General features: G+C 43.4%; 3 protein-coding genes and 1 long non-coding RNA gene across 7 annotated transcripts; 2 read left to right on the plus strand and 2 right to left on the minus strand.

Moving 5' to 3' along the window:
- Positions 1 to 486: 486 nt before the first annotated feature.
- Positions 487 to 3758, minus strand: LOC306968557 (transcription factor SOX-10-like). Of its 2 annotated transcripts, none has more exons than XM_079563972.1 (3): positions 2608 to 3758; positions 1993 to 2159; positions 487 to 1801 (listed from the first exon to the last, which is right to left on the minus strand). In XM_079563972.1, exons 1-3 carry the CDS (start codon positions 3012 to 3014, stop codon positions 1041 to 1043), a joined length of 1335 nt encoding a protein of 444 aa, XP_079420098.1. In that variant the 5' UTR covers positions 3015 to 3758; the 3' UTR covers positions 487 to 1040. The 2 variants fall into 2 exon arrangements, with proteins under 2 accessions (XP_079420098.1, XP_079420097.1); XM_079563971.1 differs by having other exon boundaries at positions 1915 to 2159.
- Positions 3759 to 9175: 5417 nt separating this feature from the next.
- kcnj4 (potassium inwardly rectifying channel subfamily J member 4) lies at positions 9176 to 16706 on the minus strand. Of its 2 annotated transcripts, none has more exons than XM_079564051.1 (3): positions 16573 to 16706; positions 11683 to 11781; positions 9176 to 10879 (listed from the first exon to the last, which is right to left on the minus strand). In XM_079564051.1, exons 2-3 carry the CDS (start codon positions 11718 to 11720, stop codon positions 9349 to 9351), a joined length of 1569 nt encoding a protein of 522 aa, XP_079420177.1. In that variant the 5' UTR covers positions 11721 to 11781; positions 16573 to 16706; the 3' UTR covers positions 9176 to 9348. The 2 variants fall into 2 exon arrangements, with proteins under 2 accessions (XP_079420177.1, XP_079420178.1); XM_079564052.1 differs by lacking the exon at positions 16573 to 16706 and adding an exon at positions 12336 to 12423.
- LOC306968624 lies at positions 10449 to 12547 on the plus strand. The gene is made up of 3 exons (XR_013793269.1): positions 10449 to 10587; positions 10655 to 10853; positions 12409 to 12547. It is a non-coding gene; the product is annotated as an uncharacterized lncRNA (long non-coding RNA).
- kdelr3 (KDEL endoplasmic reticulum protein retention receptor 3) lies at positions 15575 to 18152 on the plus strand. 2 transcript variants are annotated; one of them, XM_079564055.1, is made up of 5 exons: positions 15575 to 16034; positions 16264 to 16364; positions 16625 to 16783; positions 16864 to 17116; positions 18012 to 18152. In XM_079564055.1, exons 1-5 carry the CDS (start codon positions 15944 to 15946, stop codon positions 18053 to 18055), a joined length of 648 nt encoding a protein of 215 aa, XP_079420181.1. In that variant the 5' UTR covers positions 15575 to 15943; the 3' UTR covers positions 18056 to 18152. The 2 variants fall into 2 exon arrangements, with proteins under 2 accessions (XP_079420181.1, XP_079420180.1); XM_079564054.1 differs by having other exon boundaries at positions 15575 to 16364.
- The last annotated feature ends 42 nt before the right edge of the window (positions 18153 to 18194 follow it).

Consider the following 18194-nt stretch of genomic DNA (forward strand, 5'->3'; position numbering starts at 1 on the left):
CGCTTGAGGAAAAGGCAGACTTGTTTTGCAACAAAATTCAGATTTATTGCAAGTGAAACATCTTTAGTCATCATCACATGTTCAGACTTTGCTTTTGTGCTGCACTCTGCGTGGCTTATTCAGGAATCAAAAGACTTATATGGTAAACATGCCAATAAACAATATCAGGTGACACATAGACAACAAATGTAATGTAGTGTTGAATTCTAATGAAACTATAGTATGTTGCTGGCAGTGCTGCATGCATCAAATAAACGTGAAGTAAGAAGCATAGTTAAGGGTGATGCAAGGAAAGTAAATAATAATGTAAAGTAAAGAGCAGAAGTAAATAAGGTTCTGACACTTGTCGCAGAACTGGAGGCTTTTAGTAAAAGTTGTATATTCATGATAAAAGATTGGTAAAAGAATCATTTGATTGTCATCACTCAAATTCTAAAGGTAGTTCTGTGTTGGGGGAAACATTGTTGGCACAATATTTCTCTGGCTAAATGGGCATGAAAGATAAATGAGGCCCAAATATACAATAGAAATTAAAATATGGTCAAACACTATGTGTCACTTTACAAATGAAGCACAGGTTTGCTACACAGTGGCCCAAAGCGGATTACTGAAAACATGTTAGTACTTCCTGAAGAATCATGTCTCCTGTACACCACACAGGTGTTCAGCTGCATGGCCTGTGACTTTATTCTCGCCTAGGCCTCTTTCCTGTCCTAACATCTGGCTGCTCAGAGCTCAGGCCTTTAATTCTATGATCTGGACATCCTGGATCCCCACCACAGTGGCCCTTTCTGCGACGCCTGCACTGTGGTAGTTTCTCCCGGGGGGCCTACACTCTGCAAAAGCACCTCGGCCTCTGAAGGAGCACCTACCAGGGCTTGTCCCTGCATGCCCCCCCAGTCCACTCTCCTGGCGCCGGTCCACCCTCCCCAGTCTACCAGAGCACCTTCCCCACCACTACTGCAGTAGCTGCTGCTCCTGACATGTGGCGTGGACCTGGAGGCGGACCCTGCGCCAGAGCACTGTGTCCTGGTTGTCTGTCATGGCCGCGTCAGCGTAGTGTAGACAGGCTGTTCCCAGTGTGTGGGGCTGTGAGATGGAGCCGCACTGGCTGACTCTGTGATTGTGGTGTACAGAGGCCTCTGTGAGGGGCCCATGTAGGAGAAAGCCGAGTACAGCCCTGATGTTTGGCCTGAGTGAGCATAGTAAGGGCCTGATGCCTGGTGCTCAGCGTACTCGGCAAACTGAGCCCTGGAGGCAAGAGAGGGGAAGGCTGAGCTGTAGTGGGGCAGACTGAGGGAGGTGTAGGTTACATGTGCCCCTGGAGACGCAGTCTCAGGGAAGTGGGCTGTGCTGGTCCCTGACTCGCTCTTAATCTGGGCTCTGGTTGTTTCAGCTCCAAGGGAGGAGCCATGGTGGGATGGGGGCTGCTGTTTGGATAGCCAGGCCGGGTGTCCACTAGCTGCGGCTATAGCACTGGTGATGCCATAGGTATAGGATGAGGCAGTGGAAGTGGAGGACCCCGATCCTGCTCCAGTGTTCTGGCCCATCCCTGGGTGCCCATTCGGAGGCAGATACTGGTCAAACTCATTGACATCAAAAGGCTCCATGTTGGCCATGACCTCATGGCTCATCTCTCCGATGTCTACATTGCCAAAGTCAATATGAGGCTTTCCTCCGGGACCTCCCTCTGCAGCCATTGTACCACGGTAGACCACCGGCCCCTCCCTCTTGCCATCCTTTCCGACCTGTAGCTCTGTTTTTGGGGTGGTGGGTGGAGTCGGGGGGCTGTGACTCTGACCTGTGGATACAAAACAAACACATAAGCATCCGGTATCATAATGTGTACAGTAGTGTAAATCTGGGGAAGTGGGAGAGGCCTGCAGCCACCTGCAGCATGAGGGTGTTGCCCACCTGCCAGAGGGGACCCAGCCCCCCCACTTTGAGCCTCCTCCAGGTCAAGGCCCTTGTAGTGGGACTGCTCGAGCTCACCCTCCGAATGGCCGTCAGCTTCAGTGCTTGAGCCTGAGCCTGAGCCCATCTTGCCATTCTTGCGTCTTCTCGGCTGATACTTGTAGTCCGGGTAGTCCTTCTTGTGTTGTTTCCTCAGTCTTTCTGCCTCCTCGATGAAAGGCCGCTTGTCAGTCTCATTGAGGAGCCTTATTGCAGAAAAAGACAACATTTATTTATACAATTTTTAAGCAATATTTGAAATGCATGGCAAATAATTTTCATATAATACACCATCCAAAGTGTCAGTCATTTATTACCTGGAAAAAGTTTGAATTGGCCTCTTTATCAGATCTCTGACAAATCAGCTCCAATTCCAAGTCTCTAATTCACTGAACACAAGTGGGAAATAATGGCTTTATGTTTTCAACAGTTCATGTTGAAAACATAAAGCCATTTAATTCTGTGCTGGTGAAAAGTGCATGTCAGGCTCCTCAGTGCAGTCATAGGTTTTCAAAGTTCCAAATTCTTCACACTCATATAAACTCTAACAACACAGTCCAGATGACAACCTTGACACTTATAGGCCTGCTATGATGCTTTAGATAAGTTATTCATTATATATGTATTGATGTGTGAAGACAGGCAGCTGCTCACCTCCAGAGCTTGCCCAGCGTTTTGCTGAGCTCGGCGTTGTGTAGATGTGGGTGCTGATCTGCCAGTTTCCTTCTCGCGGCCTGGGCCCACACCATGAATGCATTCATGGGCCTCTTCACGTGGGGCTTGTTCTTATTGCCGGAGTTCAAACGCACAGGCATTGGTACAAGGGTCCAGTCATAGCAGTTAAGCACCTGGCTCACAGCCTCACGGATGCCCACCGGAAAGCGCTCATCCTCGTCATCAGATTTAGCGGAAGATGGCCCAGCAGGTACGTCCAGTCCCGGCACATGTTGCCGCTGTCCACTCAGGGGCGAGTCCCCACCTTGTCCCGGGGACAGAGAGCGACTATCATCTGATCCAGGGCTGAGCTCCACTTCTGACAGGCTTTGCTCGTCTCTGGACATGGTCCCGCCGTGCGCACAGGCCCCTGGATCTGCTGCAGTATCTATTGCTCTCCGCTTCTCTGAGGCTACAAGTGGGCAGTGACTGGAGGCTGAAATCTGACCGCTGCTGCTCTCTGACCTGCCTCTGCAGATTATAATATAAACTGCCAATCAGTCTCTACTCTTAGCCTCCGCTGCAGAACTCTATGAGGATTCCACATTAAAGTTCTTTCCATCCGGTTGGTTGGTATCATAGGCGGCTTAGTGCGCACCTTGGACCCCAGTTTACCTGATGTTAAATCACCACGACCTGTGTATAACCCACCCAGCACTACGCCTCGCCGCAGCACGTCCTGCGCTCTCCTCCGCGTGCACTTCCCACTGCTATCCAAAAAGAACCTAGAAAAAACGAGTCAGGCGTCAACAGATCTGTAATGGGTTTTTCAGCTCATACTGTTCCTGTATGTTCGATGGGAGGTCGACTCACCGCTGCTTGGTTTGACAGTTATTTTAGTTTCCTGAGGGAAATAAAGCTGCATTGCACAGAGTTGTAGCATATCCTTCATACAAACCCAAATGGCAACATAACAGTTTGGATTCTGCCGATATGAAACATGCTCCTAATGACCAGCTAGACACAGACAATGCTCTTTCTGCAGTGAGTAATAAAAGATTACATTTTGATGAGAACCAATTTAAATATTTAACATTTGGCTGCCCTTTAGTCAACATCTCCATGAAGACAAGGTGAGGTCTTAGGAGAGCTGAGCCGGTTGTTCGTTAATTCTTCACATATTTATTAATAATGAAAATTATCTGGAATAAAGTAAATGTTTGTTTAATTCTATTTATTCGGGGAAGTCTCACGTTATGTGGCTTTCAGTGATAAAAAGAAAAAAAGAAGAAGAAAAAAAACACAGAGAGAAACCCCACCCAGCCCGGAATCGAACCCTGGACTTTCTTGCTGTGAGACAATAGTGCTAATGGCTGCCGTGACTGACCCTACACGGCATGAAACAAACATATTTGCGTGACGCGCAGCCAAATAGATTAAATCTATCGTGCGTGATATAAGCTCCTATATCACGACGCGTTTCCCATCACTTCAGTTACAGTCCTGCCTTTATGTTTCACTTATATTTTTTGCACTATTGCAAAGCCAAGTTTCTGGAATTATTTGAAGTAGAATTATAGTCTAAAAAGTGAGACTAAAAAGTGACTGATCGAAGCACCTGTTTCGGACAGGCTTATACCAGCTCTGTAAATAATAGAGTTTTGTTCTGCACTGTGCGTTAATGGGCTGGCTGGTACACACCCGGAGCTGTAATCAGGGAGCGCTTTGTGCGCTCATTAGACCCGCTTCATTTCACAACAACCTGGCTTTAATTTGCTGTGTGTGCGTCGTTTTCTTTCTTTCTTTTATCTTTTCTTGCGCAATTTTGTTTTCAAACATTTGCTCTTAACGAAAAATGCAGATTTGAGAGTTGTCAATGCCTTTTTTACATGCACATTTTAAATAGAAGTTAGGAATTGTCGGTGTCTATCAAAGAGTTGAATCATTCATCTTACCTGGATAGAAAAGCCTGGACAGAAGTTGGAAAAACGATGTTGTCGGTGTGGTTAGAATGGTTGGAAACTGTTAGTCAAGTGTGAATGTTTTGAACTAGCCTCAAGAGCAAGAGTGAACCTCAAAGTTCTTACTTCAGCAGTGAGTAGCAGGTCTCCGGGTTAACTCGAAAATCCGCAATTCCAGTGACGCTCCCTCCCTTGCGCACTCGTTCGCTCCTTCGCTACTCGCGCTGTTGGATGAATGCGTGCTCTGTGTTGTTGGCTGGGCTTAAAGAGGCTCTTGTGTTCGAGCCCAAAAGGAAAATTCGCACATGTACCAATCTTAAAGCGGCAGTGGCGCGTTCGTGCTGCCACGGAGCGCACTGATTGGTCCAAATCAACTGTGTCAACTCCACGGCCATGCGTCAGCCAAATGCTTAATACAAGTGAATAGGCAGTTTGGGAATTATTATTAATGTGATGAAGTTGAGAGGTTTTTAACAAATTAGTTGTATAACAAACGTTTGTGAGCTATTTCATCACAACATTGTTGCACAGCATTGTGAAAAGGCTTTGTTTTGTTTTGATTTGTTTTATATAAAGAGTTTTGGTAGCAAAAATATCTTTAAAATATTTCTACCATCCATATAGACAGTTTATTCATGCATTCGTTTATTTATTTTTAATCATAAGCTTTTGTTCAGGATGACCGAGGGTCTGCACAAAAGTTTGGAATTATACACTAAAAAAAAAAAAAAAATCGCAATCAGCCCTGCAATGTTCTATTGTCCCAAGAGCGCGAAGGTGCAGGGCCACGCTCGGCTGTGCCTCCAACAATGGCTCTTTGTGAATGAGACACACTGGTCACGAAAGAGTACGATGTCTATAGCCCACTGCAGCCGCTTTTTTAATCTCAGGTGGATTGTAATCATATGACCAAAATGAGCAGGCCAAATAAAAGGGAAATAGCAGTTTTGTCCAGATGCCATGCAGGATTCCTCTCGGGGCTTTGGGTGCGAGGCCTTTGTGGGACAGTCCGGGGATGCCCCGTATAGCCTACATACTACGTGTGTGTGACTGGTGTACACATGGACGATACTGCGCTTTGGGGTTTTGTTTATTTTTAAAAAGATATTAAAAAGACAAATGTTAATGTGCTGTGCAAAAGTCTAAAAAACCTGCATGTCGATTCAACAGCCTCCATGGTGCATGCATGCTTTATTATTATTATTATTATTATTATTATTATTATTATTATTATTATTATTGTTATTGTTGTTGTTGTTGTTGTTGTTGTTGTTGTTTTCTTTTTGTTTGTTTTTGTTTATGGCGGGGGGGGGGGGTTGCCTTCAAAAGCAATCATGAAATATTTTTGGTAGAAAATCACTATAACGAAAAGCTTGGCGTGTCATGTGATGACGCACTTAGAGGAGTTGCATCCACGTGATTAAAGCCCAGAGCTGAATGTGGAGAATGAATTCGATTTAAGAGACCTCCAAATTTCCCAAGATAATAGGCTACACAATCATAGGCCTATAGCAATACGAACATTCATCCGCTAATTCAGCTCTGACTGATGGTTGTCTATGGCTCCTGTTGTGTCATTGGGCAAGACACTTGCACCCACCATGCCCGACTGAATGTTGTGAGTGGTGGTTATAAGGGCCGAAAGCGCTATAGGTTTTTCAACTGTTTTCTTGCCTATTTGCAATTTAGTTCAAACAAGTTGTGCTGCTTTCAATGTAATTCAGAAATGTGAAACTGCTCTCCTATGAGCCAACAACCTCTAGCACTGAAAAGTCTGTTTATTTTGCATGTGTTGCTAATGACTTTAGCCAAATGAAGTCCCAAAAATAACCTTCATTTTTCTTTTCTCCCCATTTTTAATAACATTCTAAATATTGAAATGTTGGCCAACACAAATGATTAAAATTGCTATTACCAGTAGTTTGCAGAATATGATGATTAATGAAATAGTATTTCTGCCCATTGAAACTATACTGATACGTTGATGCATTTTCAACCAAGGAAATAGTTGATGATAGTGTCGGGATTTTCTACTTTCAACAACCAGAGGTCAACTTTAGCCAATGTTCTCAATATAACTTGTCTTCATGACACGATCTGGAAACTCCCAATCTCTGTGTCTGTGCAGTGCAATGGGACAAGCTTGAAAAATGATAATTGAGTGGAATGAGAGGCGGGGGTCATGGAGATTGAGTCATTTGAAGGAAAATGATGTTGAAGAATTCAGTGGTGAACAAAGTCACCGTTGTTAGGATATTTTTGTGTCTCCGGCTGCTGTTTGGTACATCAGTTTCCTTTACTGAACACCTTAAATATTTTTGCATTTTGCTCTGTTGTTTGCATGGACAGCTGTCATTTAGTTTATATTATTTAGACTTTATAATTAAAGATACAGAACTCTTATAGATGCAATAAGAAAAAACTGTTGTTATATAGCTACAACTCATATGAGCGGGTAAATTTACAAAACGAAAGCTAATAAAACAAGTCCTAATGGTTTAGCATTATACCTGTTATTATGATTTGTCAATAATGATTAGTTTACAAACATTTAGTTCAGTTGGTTTCAGTGCTCTGCAGCATGAGACAGAAACCTTGTTGGTGGTCATCAAGACAAGGCTTTGCTAGATGTTAATGAAAAACATAGACTATGATGCTATGGAGCAATGCAGAAAGTAGAAAAAAAAAGACTGGTGCATCTTCTGAGATGGTGGAGTGGGCAAACGAATAAAAAAAGTCACTTTCCAATCATGAGATTTTCTCAGAACATTGAATTAAGTAGCGTGAACAGCAGGGGCCTGGAGGGTCTGGGGGCGGCTGGCCGCAGAGATGACTAAATGAAAGAGCTTGTTGTTTGGTGCTGAGAGAGCGAGTTGAAAGTGGAGAGGGAGACGACTGCAGACCCCTCTCCCAACGCCTTCACACCCTGCGGCCTCCCTCGCTCTGCCCATGTGAGCCGGGGTTCAAACGCAGGCCCACAGCTGGATCACGCACATGGGCAGGAGCATCTATAATACCCTCCATTAATACTGGCATGATAAGATGTGTGGTAATGTAGCTGTAGCTTATGCAGTTCTCTAGCAGTGGCTCATGGAGATGTTCGGCCACTGGAACCATCTCTTTGGAAGTGCACCAGATTAGACACAGTCCTTTGTTACATTCTGTTGTGGCAGGGTTTAGCCACAGCTGCCCTGGGGCAAATTGATAAAAATGTGGCTGCAACAACATGAAGGGTTACAACTTGTAGATCACTTTGTGCCTCGAGCCAAAAGAACATAAGTCCCTGAAGACTGCTGTAAAGGATAAAAGCATATATCCTTTAATTCACATGCTAACTGGCAGTTAGAAGCCCTGTACAAAGGCCAATTGTTGAGTCCCGGGTTCCTAACTTGGGGGACAATTGACAAAGGGAGTCAGCGGGAGCCCCATGTCACCCAAACTAATTGCCCCATCGGGGACATGAAATAAAGTGAAGTGAAGTTATAGTGTCCCACCATGACTTTTCCAGCTCCATTACACCCAGCACTAATTCACTCACTCAGTGACTCGGTAATGAAAAGCTGATAGCCTTCAGGCCTGAGGTTGTGGGGCAGATTGAACCTTAATCTTTGTTTCAACTCATTTTTCATCTGCAGACTAAGAACTCTTAAAATGCACAGAGGTACTGCATGCGTCTGTCTCTTTGCCCCTTCAAGCTGCTTCCAGGGAATTTTTGTGCATGGGAACAGGCAGGAAAACAGACAGAGGAAATGTAATTATTAGGGATGGAAATCTAATTATTGAGATAGTTGATATTATAGATCTATTACAGCAGATAATAGATGGGAAAACCTTTCTAAAAGTAATATTGGACACCAGGTGGCGCAAGGGTGTAGGGTAGACTTCAATATATCCTTATTTCCATAAACTATAAACTATTTCTTGGTTGCTGCTCCACAATATCGCTATAATGCCAGTACAATGAGCCATGGCGTTAAAGTGCATGTTCACATTTTATATAAACATCAACAGCAAACTAGCTCTCTACAAGGCAACAATCTATGTCATGTTTTTACAATTTGGCTATATACAAATATAGGTCAAAAGGTTTTCAACATGTGGTGTTATGGAATTCAAGGGACATCTAGTGGCATGACTTGTGCACAGCGGTTTACATGCAAAACTTTATACATTTATTATCATTGTAAATATTGTGTGTCATCCAAAACATTGTTGCCAGCTTTTATGTTGGGAGCTGTTGTGCGCTTGAGTCTCCAAAGCTGAAATGATGCAGGACTATTTACGCTCAAAGCAGGAAGACTTAGCAGCAGAGACCATTTATGTCACACATTAACGGTCTCATCAAATATCTTCCTGTGTGTAGCCACAATCACATCTCAGTCCAAGTTCATTTGGCCAGCAAGAACTTCATCATTTGTTTTCTTTGCACCATCAACAAATAATCCTTGCCACAATGCAAAATGATATAGTGCGAACAAAAAAAGGGCAATTAATCTTATCTTCTAAATTGAATTAATCAAAAAAGAAAAAAAAGAAATATAGCCTGCAGTATGTCAAAAGTAGTAAATGCATTCTTTTAAACATGCACACTAGCCAAAAACCTGAAAGAGTGAATTGTGCAATTTAGAGTTGTATGCAAGGGAAAATGAATGAAAATGTATCCAATGATGCTTCCCTTCGTGACCTCCTGGTAAAGTGCTGTTTTTCTATATGCTGGCATTTGTCTATAACTAAACTATATGAATCAAGCTATAAGGCAAAGGGGTTCAAATGTCTGGTGCTAAATGTCTTGTTCACTTTTATAGGCGGCTGAGTCCAGGGCAATGGCCGCCTGCAGGATGTCCAGCTCCATCTGGTGGTTGTCCATGTCCAACACACACATGACATTGTGACTGCCTGATGTAATAGAGATCCTCCTGTCCTCAAGCCTGTCCTTCCCTCCTGCTGGACATGGGGAGAGCATGTCCTCCTCTTCCTCTGGGCTGTCCAGGGCCACCTCGTTCTCATAGCAGAAAGAGCTTAAAGATTTGGGAATCAAATCATTTGTGGTCTCACATTCTAAAGAGGCACTGCTTGCTGTTTCTTCCAGCTCTTTGGCGCTGAGGTGAGGCGTGGACGGGACCTCATAAGTGTTGTTGAAGCGGCCATAGTCTACTTTATATCGCTCTCTGTCCTTATAGATGACTGGCTCAAACCTGTGGCCCCAGAAGATCTCTCGTGCTAGATAGGAGCTACGGAACTGTGTTGTCATTGCAGTGGCCTCAACCATGCCCTCCAAGATCACTACAATCTCAAAGTCGTCTGCCTCCAAATCAGCTTTGCTGAGAGTATACAGAGGGCTATCCTTGTCGATCTCATGCACGATAACCAGAGGAGACACTAGGAACAGCCGGTCCGTGCCTTCGTCGTAGCCCACATTCAGGTCCATCTGCTCTAGTGGGATGAACTCCCCCTCTGCTGTCACATAAGAGCGGATGAGTTGGGCTCTCACATGGGCTTCCACAATGTGGCTCCTTCTCAGGTTGCCCACCCTCCACATAAGACACAACTTTCCATCCCGCAGGGAGATGACAGCATTTTTAGAGAACATGAGAGTCTGGTTTCTCTTTTTTGGCCGTGCCATTTTGGCCATGATGGTGCCAATCATAAAAGAGTCAATGATGCAGCCCACAATGGACTGGATTACTACAGTGATCACTGTCACAGGACACTCCTCTGTCACACAACGCCAGCCATAGCCAATGGTGGTCTGAGTCTCTATAGAGAACAAGAGAGCCCCAACAAAACCCTGCACGTGGAGGATACAGGGCATCTTTGATGGCTGCACCGCAGGTGCTTGGCCCAAATTTATTGCACCCATCGTATGTATAGAAACATTGCCTTGAAAGTCCCCATGTACCAGAGACACTCCATAGAAGATCAGTCCAAAGAAGAGCCAGGAGATCATGAAGGTGGAGCAGAATAGGAGCAGCAGGTACCTCCAACGTATGTCCACACATGTAGTGAAGATGTCTGCAAGGTAGCGTTGGCCCTTTTCCTCCATATTTGTAAAGACCACATTACATTGTCCATTTTTCCTAACAAAGCGGTTCCGTCCTTGGTTGGAGCTTCTGGTCTGGAACTTGCCATTCATACGCTGTCCACTGGGTCCAGTGACTGAGGTCCCAGACCTCCTCCTGCTGATGTCATCACCCTCTGTGTCACAGCCCGGCTCCAGAAAGCATTGGGACGACCCATGGCCATTACGAAACCTCAGACTGTAGAGCTTCTGACGCTCCTCCTCTGGTAAAGTATCCGACACAATGCTATACCTAAAATATGGGAAAAGACTTGATCAGAAATAATGATTCTCCCTCAAGGCGGGAAGTCTTTTTTTAATTGTGTTTTGTTTTATTTTTGACCTTTATTTGTTGAGGAAAGTCTCACTGAGATTTCAGAATCTCTTTCAAGGGAGTTCTGGCCTCCGAAGACAACTTATTGTACATATAATTAAGCCATCCAGAAAGGCTCCACTTGGACCTGGATCAGGAACGTTCTAGCACTGCACTGTATTTAATATTCATAGGTTCATATGCATCTAAGTTGGTGTCACTGGAGCTCTGCCCCAGATGTTTACACATATTCAAGTTCCTTGTTGTGAAATTCTATTCTATTATCCAACACATACTCACCTAATGCGTTTAACTTTAAAAAAAAACAACATTATATTTGTTTTATTCTAATTTACAACATGCTAAATAAGTTTCGGCCAGAGGTCCAAGGCTCTCATGTCCCTGTCCCCCTGGATTACTGTCTAGAAGGTGAGATGAGTTTAGCTCTGTGAGAAGGATTGCTGTCCCCACAGATTATGGGATTATACTTGGTTGTCTTTTGTGAGTCAAACTTTTATTTCTGTGGCAAGTAACATAAATATAACATATAACATGAAAAGAAGAATGTGCGGAAATGAGTTAGTTCTTGATTTATCTAAAATGTGAGAAAAAAGTATAATAACAATAAATTGAAAATAATAATAATAATGTTAATAACATTAATAGTAATAATGACAGTAATACTCAGGATTAAAAAAACTTTTGTAGCCTAATAAATAAATCGAGTCCATGCAATGTCTTACCTATTCGAGCGACTTGTTCCCATGGCACTGGGGATCATTTGAAAAGGCCAGACTCACGTCCCTGAGCTTAATTGTCCACTGTGAATGATTGAGCCAGCCCTGTAAGAAAACCACAATTTCTCAGACCATGAAGTGAACTACAGGTAAACAATAGAGGTTATGCGTGTGATATCATAACATAGCAACATCACGGGGTCACAGCAACAGCAGTGAATTGAGTGGAAAGTCCACTCAATTCACTGCTATTGAAAGCTCTTTAAAATGTGCATACCATATAGAGACATTATCAGAACAATTGCACTCCACAATAAGCTGAATGTAATCTTTAGTATTGGTTGAAATGCAGTGAGTGACTTCAGAAACAATATGCTTTGATTTATATTGCTCAAGCACCGATACGACCCTGTTTGAGCAACGTTGGCAAATTTCACTCATAATTACTAGATTTCCATTTTGAACTTTGGGGAAACTTTCCTTACTTACCTAGATATAAAATTGTTTATGCTCACTGTTTTATAACGCAGTAGATCCGAATAACTATTTGTGTCACAATGGATATCAAATGCACAAAGACGTTCTAAATTATTAGTGCACGCTTTCTAGCTTTATCTGCTTGAAATATTTAAATTCATACATATTGCATTCATACTTACCCTGTTTTTAAGGCCTCATCACTTCTTCTGTTTTTCTTTGTCTCCTGTAATCCCTTATTGTGCTTCCTTCCAGACTATGACTACTGAGTAATCCATCGGTGTGCTCTGCTCTGCTCTCTCAAACTGCTGCGTCAGTCGCCCCTCCACCGACACAAGCAGATAATATCTCTCTCACGCTTTGTCTCTCACACATTTAACTTGTATTGGACTTTATGGCACCTTTTTTGAGTTCAACTGTATATTACGCTAATGTATTTCACTGAATCAAAATTGAAAATATAACAGTCGCAGCAAACCTGACACAGCCTATAATAGTTTACAAGTTGACCACCATACCGTCTTTAGAAAGTCTATAATTTGTGAAATCCATTCAATGCTTCAAAATAAACTGGTTTCATGCACATTGATTTGATTTAAAATGTTTCTGCCCTAAAGTAGCATGTAATAACTATAAACAATGAGGTTCCCGAGTTGTTTACAGGTCAATTTTTGGGGTCCAGCCAAAAAAAGTTTGGGAAACCCTGGTCAAGACCATAAAAAAAGTATTTGGCCAAAATCCAACAGGAAGTCTATGGGGAACTGACCAAATACTTTTTTTTCTCTACTGTAAATGTAACTAGATCATTGAACTGCAATATATGTATAATATATCTTTATTTTGTGTATATAGACTAATGGCATTTTTATTCTATCTTTACTTTAGAAGGGACTTTGTAAGCCAGTGGTTCTCTCTTATTTGCTCCATGTTTAGACATCATTTATTTCAAATTAGGTCTATTTTAGACCCTTTTCAGACATTTAGTCCTGATTCAATCTGGATCCAAGAATGGAAATATTTTATCAGGTGATGAATGAGTGTCATCTTACTTTTATGGCCTGACCCTCTGACCAGATTTAGCACAAGGCCCCCCAGGAGGGGTCCCAGAGAGGGTCCCAACCTGGTTGTAGGACTCCCCCAGGTTGGGAGTCGGGGGTAGGACTAGAGCAGGGGTGTCCAAAGTGCGGCCCGGGGGCCAAATGCGGCCCTCAGACCAATTTATGGTGGCCCTCGGCCTCTTGCTGTATCGGTACACATCACCAGAGATGGACCTTTTTATTTGAAATGTAATAATTCTATACAATTCTAACCGAACAACTAACATTTTATTGTGAGACAGAGCTGGCATGAAGGTTTTAAGCTTAAATAGAGGTATGGGGCACAATTTAAACCTCTGCTAGTCGAAGGTTTTGCGGCACTAACTACTGATCTACGGCCCTTCACCCCGTGTACGCTTCAATATGCGGCCCCCCATGAAAAAAGTTTGGACACCCCTGGACTAGAGCCTCTCCATAAGGCTCTAGTGAAGCTGCAGGTCAACAAAGTGACAAAGATGGAGGGTCACAGACAGACAGATAAGACAAACCAGACAGTGACAGAGGGCAGCACCTGAGCAGGAGATGACCAGGGAGACAGTGCAGCCTGTATGGATGTATAAATAGCAGCTAATCACACCAGTGTCAGATTAGCCCTCATAACCTTTTCCTTAGCACACATTGTAGTGCACCTATATATTTTTTTTTTGTCAGTTGTTTTCTTCTGGATCTGAACTAATATTGGTTAAATGTCAATGTTGAGTCTGTGATTCAAAGGTTCTTTGCTGGCACACTGTTGGAACATACTGTGCACACAATCTCAGTAGAAGGTCAGATAATGGGGTCATTTGATAACAACACAAAACTCAGTCAAAACATTATTTTACACGCCATAATAATCCAAAATATGCTATCGGAACACCAAAGAGTAACAATGCACTCAGTCTGATTTAAAGCTCTCTAAAAAGCATATAAAGTGAAAATTCATCTTCTTCAATAAAGTGTCCGGAGATTACATGGAATATTTTGGTGCCACCTGCTGTTCTGATCAGAGCCTCTTTGTGCTTCTCGCTTGAGAGTGAGGTCGCCCTCTTAGCTATTCAAGCCTTAGTCTATTTAATTTATTTTCTGATTAAGGCTGTCATGTTGTTGGCTGTCTTTTGTCACATTACAGCCTTCTTGTTTAAGTTGCAGACAATGTCATTATTGCACTTTGTATTAGGCCTATAACAAAAAACCTGAGAAGGAGTTGGCACATAGGCAAATAGCTTGATGAATAACATTTAAATAAGTTTTCATTTCGTGCCGTGTTTTCCTCTGAAGGTGAATTGGAGCGGCTGTCCGGTCAGTCACGCGCGCCAGGTGCAACGCACAAGACTCTTCGAAATGGAACCAATCCAGTTTTTCCACGCGCGCGTTACCCCGGGATTCCACATCATCCGCCTGTGCGCTCAGCTCCACTCCGCTCCGCCCCGACTCCGAACGGCTGCGACATCAACGCCCACTGTCTCCGCTTCAGTCCGCCCCGCTCCTCTCCGCCAGTGCTCCAGCTCCACGAGGAGCACGCGCACTAAGCAACGACTTTGAGAAATAAAACTCCCAATAAAATAATAAACAACTATTTATGAGCATGCGAGCTATACCGCGTTGAAGCATGAAGCCTGTGCCCCCCTCATGCGCGAGGGAGAGAGAGGCAGAAAAAAAAGTTACGTGAACGAAAGCAACAGAAGCTCAATCGGGTCGTGTGATTGTTTTTGTGATAACAAACTCCCCAGAGGGAATTATCGAGGTCACTTTGTGTGAAATAGTGACATTTTCATTAAAATAAAGTCCGCTCGGAGGGAATTTACTTTGAAAATACGGATATTGTTGTCGTTTTCTTTCCCGTTTGGTGCGCTCTGAACTGTGGAGCTTGATCCGGCCGGAGCTGACGCGGCGCAGACGGACCTGAAAATAGGGTTGATCCGTATTTTTATCGTGGCGAGGCAGAGTGGCGGAGAGGCGATGTAGGCCCTTCGGAGCGGAGTGGACGATGTGGAATGTTTCTGAACGTTCAACATAGCAACGCATTTGCTGCGGAGGTCGGGGCGGAGTGGAACGGAGCGGAGCGTGGCGAGCACGGAGAATGTGGAATCTGGGGGTTAAGTGTTGTGCGATACGTGGCCGGCGTGTTTGGCCCAGGTCGCATATTTACACGTGCCACCGAAGTGCAATGAAGTAATGACCATTTTTGTTTCATAAAAGTAGTAGCTCAACGGGTAAAAAAGGTTGGAGACCCCTGCCCTATTAAGCAGCCTATGTGATACTGTGGCCTGACAGGAACATTGTGGGATCAATTACATTTTAAGGCCGGTTACAATGTGTTTGCCTGTACTATTTCATTTGATTAATTTGTTTTGTTTATTTTGAAAACGACACAACCCGGAAACGTGGGTCTATTTCCTCATTATTCGGACTCTGCTTGACGCATCTGGCTCGGCGCGTCAGCCACGTCACCTCATCGCCTCTGCAAGTTTCCTTGTGGACCACTGAGTGCACAGCTGAGCTGGCAGAACTGCAGATAGATGCTTCATCTTTCACAAGCCTGTTGTTTTAGATAGCCAGCCGGGGGGTCGCGGGAGTTTACTGGGACTGCGTTAGCTGCTTTTTTGGCTGTGTGCTATTTGTAACTGTGTGTTTTTGCCCGCACCCCCGTGGACTGCACTTTTGGGGTCCTGCAAAACTTTGAGTGTATTTTGGGGGGAAAAGGGACAGCTATGAATATTTTTCGTCTTGCGGGTGACGTGTCACATCTTGTGGCCATTATTATTCTATTGCTGAAAATTTGGAGATCTAAGTCATGTGCAGGTATGCCAAAGCTAACACCAAGTCTCTTAACTTTTATTTTGTTGGATGGATAGCTGGATTGAAATGAATGCAAACAGGCTTGCACTTGCCTATGTGGCAAAGTCGACACTACTTATTACCTTCTCCAGTCCTTTTATTTCCCCACCATTTGTGTTGCGCTTTGCTCTTCACTCTTCACTTCATTTGACTGAGTTTATTTGTCGACATATTGTTCTTATCTTTACTATAGGCATCTCTGGGAAGTCTCAAGTGCTGTTTGCCCTGGTCTTTACCACAAGATACTTGGACCTATTTGCTGTTTACATCTCTGCTTACAACACAGTTATGAAGGTAGGTACTGCATTGTGGTTCAGTCATGTAATATAACATTATGCTACACGATTTTATAATGTCCTCACCAACCCTAAACCTCACAAACTTCACTGCAACACCAGGGTCTGTGGTAATAAATGGGTTGTGTTTTTTCTTCATTACTGTGCCCCAAAGTCTTATTTAACAAGGACAAATGTGAATGCCCCCAAGATATGTCTTCACATACCTGCAAATCCAGTGTTTGTCCAAATCTGAACCCTCTCCTCTGTTGCCCCCAGGTGGTCTTCCTGGCTCTGTCTTACGCCACAGTCTACATGATCTACCTTCGCTTCAGGAGCACGTTTGACTCTGAGAACGATTCCTTTCGTGTGGAGTTCCTCTTGGTGCCAGTCATTGGACTGTCCTTCCTGGAGAACTATGCTTTCACCCCAATGGAGGTATTTCTACTCCAACCCTTTAGTTTTCTGTGTATTAATCTGCTTTTGTCTTACCCTTTGCTTCTCTTTCCCACCTTCAGATTCTGTGGACTTTTTCTATCTTCCTGGAGGCTGTGGCCATCATGCCGCAGCTCTTCATGATCACTCAGACCGGGGAGGCGGAGTCTATCACCACACACTACCTGTTCTTCCTGGGCCTTTACCGCGCCCTGTACATCGCCAACTGGGTCTGGAGGTACCACACGGAGGGCTTCTTTGATCAGATCGCTGTGGTGTCCGGCGTCGTGCAGACCATCTTCTACTGTGATTTCTTCTACCTTTATGTCACTAAGGGTACGTGACATCAAACACTTAGCGTGTTCTTTTTTAGTTTTATATGTTTAAGTTACACACAGGAAATCCAAGCACAGCCAGGTCTAGATCAAGATCAAATCAGAAAAAATAGAACTAGCACTAAACAGGGTCTAAAATAAATATTTTTGTTCTCCTCTGTACACTGCACAGCTGTGGCGAAGTTTTAAAAAGTCCAGCTTGCAGAGGCTCACAGTTGCATATAATGACTCTATGAGGCTGCTGTTAAAGATGCCCAGACACTGTAGTGCGAGTCAGATATTTGCTGACTGTGGAGCTCACTCTTGTCCTGCTGCACTTCGTCATTGTTATTTTAAATTTATGTGTAGACTGAGCAACTCTCAGAATGGCATTATACGGACTCTGGTGTGTCCTGAGATCAGCTCAATGAGATTCACGTCAAAAATGTGGAATCATTGGCGCTCGTGTCTTTATGTGTGTGGCAGCTAGAGAATTGCTGGTACCTTGTTTTGTTTCTGCAATTATCTGCAGTATTTTAATATTTTTCTTTTAAACATAAATATGGATCATGTGTTCTCACTTGTGTCCTTAATAAAGATTGAATGAATGAAATATATTAGCAATGAACCTAAATTATGTCGAAACTGGGTGTAAAATATAAACTAAACTAAAAAAAAAAAACAAGGCTTAAATGCATGCATCTTTAATTAAAATAAATTAACTCTAAAATTGCAGATGACCCTGAGTTCCACCAGGGGTAATCCAAGCTCCACCACAGTCTAGCTTCCTTTATATTTGCATTGAATGCATTTACTTATTTAGATTTTAAAAAAAGACACATATGCCAGTACGTATTTAGTTCATAAACAAGTATATCAATTAACTGCAATAATCCTCTTGTCTATTTTTCATGCAGTTCTTCGTGGAAGAGGGAAAATGTCTTTGCCAATGCCTGTGTGAGACAGACGTCCTCAGGCCAGCCACCATCATGTGCCTCCTACCTGCTCACGCAAACTAAAGAATCTCCTTGAGCTGTAAATATATTTTGCAAAAAGGGACTGTCCAACTGGTACAACTGTAAAATGTGTTTGAATGTCAG

The sequence above is a fragment of the Gobius niger genome, assembly GCF_951799975.1.
Source record: "Gobius niger genome assembly, chromosome: 10".
Lineage (NCBI taxonomy): Eukaryota > Metazoa > Chordata > Actinopteri > Gobiiformes > Gobiidae > Gobius > Gobius niger.